Below are 3,278 nucleotides of genomic sequence, written 5' to 3' on the forward strand. Positions count from 1 at the left end.
ATGGAGAAGGCTCTCCCTCTTGGTAATCCGGTCTCCAACTGAGTGCATCTGCTCAGGCATTTTCTGAACCCCTTCGGTAGGTAATCTTGATGTCATAGGGGGCCAACTCTTCTGCCCATCTGACCTGTCTTCGGGTCAACTCCTTGGAGGTGGTGAAGTATGCCAGGTTCTTATGGTCGCAATAGATCATAACCTGATGCTTTGCTCCCTCTAGGTAGTGCTGCCATTCTCTTACTGCCGCCATGATGGCCAGAAGTTCCTTGTCATGAATGTCGTAGTTCAATTCCAGTGGGGTCATCTTTCACAAGTAGAAGGCAATTGGATGCAGTCATCCCTGCTCATCAGGTTGATTGATGCATGCTCCTATTGCGAAATCTGAGGCATCTATTTCAATGAAGATAGGTTTCTCTGGGTCAAAAATTCCTAAGACTGGTGCTTCACAAAACTTCTGCTTAAGGAGATTGAATGCCTTCTGCTGCTCTTCTTTCCATTCAAATTTCTGGTCCTTTCGGGTGAGCTTTGTCAAAGGTTCCACAATCTTGGAGTAGTTCCATATGAACTTTCAATAGAAGTTGGCAAATCCAAGAAAAGCCTGTGTCTCCTTGACTGTTGTTGGCTCAGGCCATCCTTGTATGGCTGTGACCTTTCCTTCATTCATTTCAACATGTCCCAGGGAGATCATGAAGCCAAGAAACTCTATTCTTTGGGTGTGCCATTCACATTTTTCTGGTGCAACTGAGAGTTTTTTCTCCTTCAGGGCTTCTAACACCTTCCACATATGTTGTCTGTGTTCTTCTAAGGTTTCTGAGTAGATAAGGATGTCATCCAAATAGGCCATGCAAAAGACATCCAGGTATTTCTGTAGGGTATTGTTGACCAAACTCTGAAAGGTTGCAGGTGCATTGGTAAGACCAAATGGCATAACTGTATATTCAAAATGTCCTAGTCAGGTCCTGAAGGTGGTTTTCCATTCTTCCCCTTCCTTCATGCGTACCAGGTAATACCCTTCTCTAAGGTCCAACTTGGTAAAGAACTTTGCCTTCCGCAATCTATCCTGCAACTCAGAGATGAGTGGTAAGGGGTAGTGGTTCTTGACAGTGATGTTATTGAGTTGGTGATAGTCCACACAAAGTCAGAGTTTTCCATTCTTCTTTGGAACAAACAAAATTGGATATCCAGCTGGTGATGTAGAATGCCGGATATATCCTCATTCCAGGTTTTTCTCAATATACTCTCAGAGTGCCTCATGCGCCTTCTCTGAGAGTGGGTAAATAGGTTTGAATGCCGGTTGCGTTCCAGGCTTCAAGGGTATCTCATAATCCCAAGGCTGATGTTCTGGCAGCTGTCCTCTGCCTCATTCCTTAAAGACTTCTTCAAAGTCCCAGTATTCCTTTGGGACTGCTTCCATTCCGGTCAAGGGTGGTTGGTCCTTTCTCTGCTCCATGGATCCAATCATCAAATCTGGTGCTAGGGTGAGATACAAGACTCCCACTTGTTCTCCCCTTTTCCACATTCACATCATTGTGTTCTGAGAGATTTCTTTGATCTCCACTGGCAGTTCTTCTTCCTCAGGATGCCCGTCAGGCCTTATACCTCTGTTGGATCCTTCCGCCAACTGCACTTTTCCTGTTACCCAGTCTATCTGTGGGTTGTGCATCTTCAACCACAGTATCCCTAGGATTATATCATGTCCTGGCATCTGTGTGATATTAAGGTTGATCCTTTCCTTGTGCTGTCCTATCTTCAGGGAGGACTGGTTGGTTTCCATCCGCACCCATCCTCCTCCATAGCTGCTGGCAGATCCATTGACTGTAGATAACTGATACGGCTCCTTCTTCCCTATGAAGGGGATCCCATTCCTGGTGACAAATGTGTTGCTGACAAAATTTCCCATGGCTTCACTGTTGATCATGGCCCTTGCTTTCTTCCTGTTGATTTTGACAGTGATCACTAATTGTTTCAATAAGTCCATTCCATTGAGTGTTGTTCCGTTTCGCATGCTTGTAGCCAGGTTCAGGGACCTAGACCAAGACTCCTGCAAGGGTCCCATACTAGCAGGGTCCTCTAGTTTTTTGATTTCTTGGGGTCTTTTGGAAACCATCCTGTTGCGTTCTTGGAGGCATAATGATTGGAGCAGTTGTTATCATAGCAGGCCATCCATGGTAATTCAGCATGCTTGTTCCTTTCTGTGACTGATATCTGTTTCCAGTTGTCTCATTTTCTGTTCAGGCATTTCCAACCCATATGGTCATTCTTTCCGCAGTGGATACACAGTTTCTGCTCATAGTGCTTTTTCTATTCATCTATCCAGTTGGGGTTGGGCCCTCTGACTTGTCTGTTTGTTGTTCCCTGGGTGCTCCGTTCTCTTCTAGTTGCATTGTCTAGTTCCATGGCATCGCCTCCATTTCCTGTGTGTCGAGGGGCTTATTGAAAAGGATTGAATTGTTGTTGCTCAGTCCGTCGTTTGAAGAGTCAGTTGTCAATTCAGGTTGCCATGAGTATCAGGTTGTTGAGGTCAGTTGGTTCCTCTGCTGCAAGGAGCCCATTCTTGACTTCCTCTTTCAGTCCTTGATAGTAGTGTTCCATGAGCACTTATTCTGACCAATCCCCAAGGAAGGTTGCTGCTTGTTGGAACTCTGTGGTATAGTTGGTGACTGACATTCTCTGCTGGATGGACATGATAGTCCTGGTGGCCTTTTTTACCTCATCCAAATCCCCAAAGTTCTGTTTGATGTGAGTCAGGAATGCATTGAAGCTGTTGAAGGTTTCGGTGGTTTCCGCTCTTCATTGTTCTGGTGACCTTTCCAGGCAATCCTTCAGGTAGGGGTCAAACCACTGGGCTGCAGTGCTTTGTAGGTAGGTTGCCGCAAACATGACCTTTCTTTCTTTGTTTGGGAATTTATGGGGGTTAAAGAAAAAATAGAGCTCCAACTGGGAGATGAATGTCTGTAGCTTTTTTCGGTCGCCATAGTAGAGGTCGGGTTTTGCGATCTTGGTCTTGGAGTTGACATCAAGGTCAGTAGGGTCCTGAGCTGCAAGGTTTGGTACATGGCTGGTGCTTGCCTCAGCCTGCTGTCCCAGTAGGTGAATCTGTTCATGGAGTTGGTTGTTCCCATTGATCTGGTTTTGAAGCTCATCCTGCAGCTGGTTAACCTGCTCCCTAAGGGTGGTATTCTCACCAGTCCGTTCTTGCAGCTGGTTCTCCAATCAATTGACTTGATTCTGTAATTCTCTAAGGACTCGAACAACCTCCTGGGGGGTGATGTTTTCCATTTTTG

General features: G+C 45.8%; 2 protein-coding genes across 2 annotated transcripts; both read right to left on the minus strand.

Annotated features, from left to right (window-relative positions):
• Positions 1 to 52: 52 nt before the first annotated feature.
• On the minus strand, positions 53 to 298 carry VTN00DRAFT_9932 (uncharacterized protein; the record flags this gene model as incomplete). The annotated part of the gene is made up of 2 exons (XM_069436942.1): positions 53 to 169; positions 236 to 298. 2 exons carry the CDS (start codon positions 296 to 298, stop codon positions 53 to 55), a joined length of 180 nt encoding a protein of 59 aa, XP_069284531.1.
• Positions 299 to 2,784: 2,486 nt separating this feature from the next.
• On the minus strand, positions 2,785 to 3,273 carry VTN00DRAFT_9933 (uncharacterized protein; the record flags this gene model as incomplete). Its single annotated transcript, XM_069436943.1, has 2 exons — positions 2,785 to 3,195; positions 3,250 to 3,273. 2 exons carry the CDS (start codon positions 3,271 to 3,273, stop codon positions 2,785 to 2,787), a joined length of 435 nt encoding a protein of 144 aa, XP_069284532.1.
• Positions 3,274 to 3,278: the final 5 nt, after the last annotated feature.

This window comes from Thermoascus crustaceus, assembly GCF_041956765.1.
Source record: "Thermoascus crustaceus strain CBS 181.67 unplaced genomic scaffold VTN00scaffold_8, whole genome shotgun sequence".
Classification (NCBI taxonomy): domain Eukaryota; kingdom Fungi; phylum Ascomycota; class Eurotiomycetes; order Eurotiales; family Thermoascaceae; genus Thermoascus; species Thermoascus crustaceus.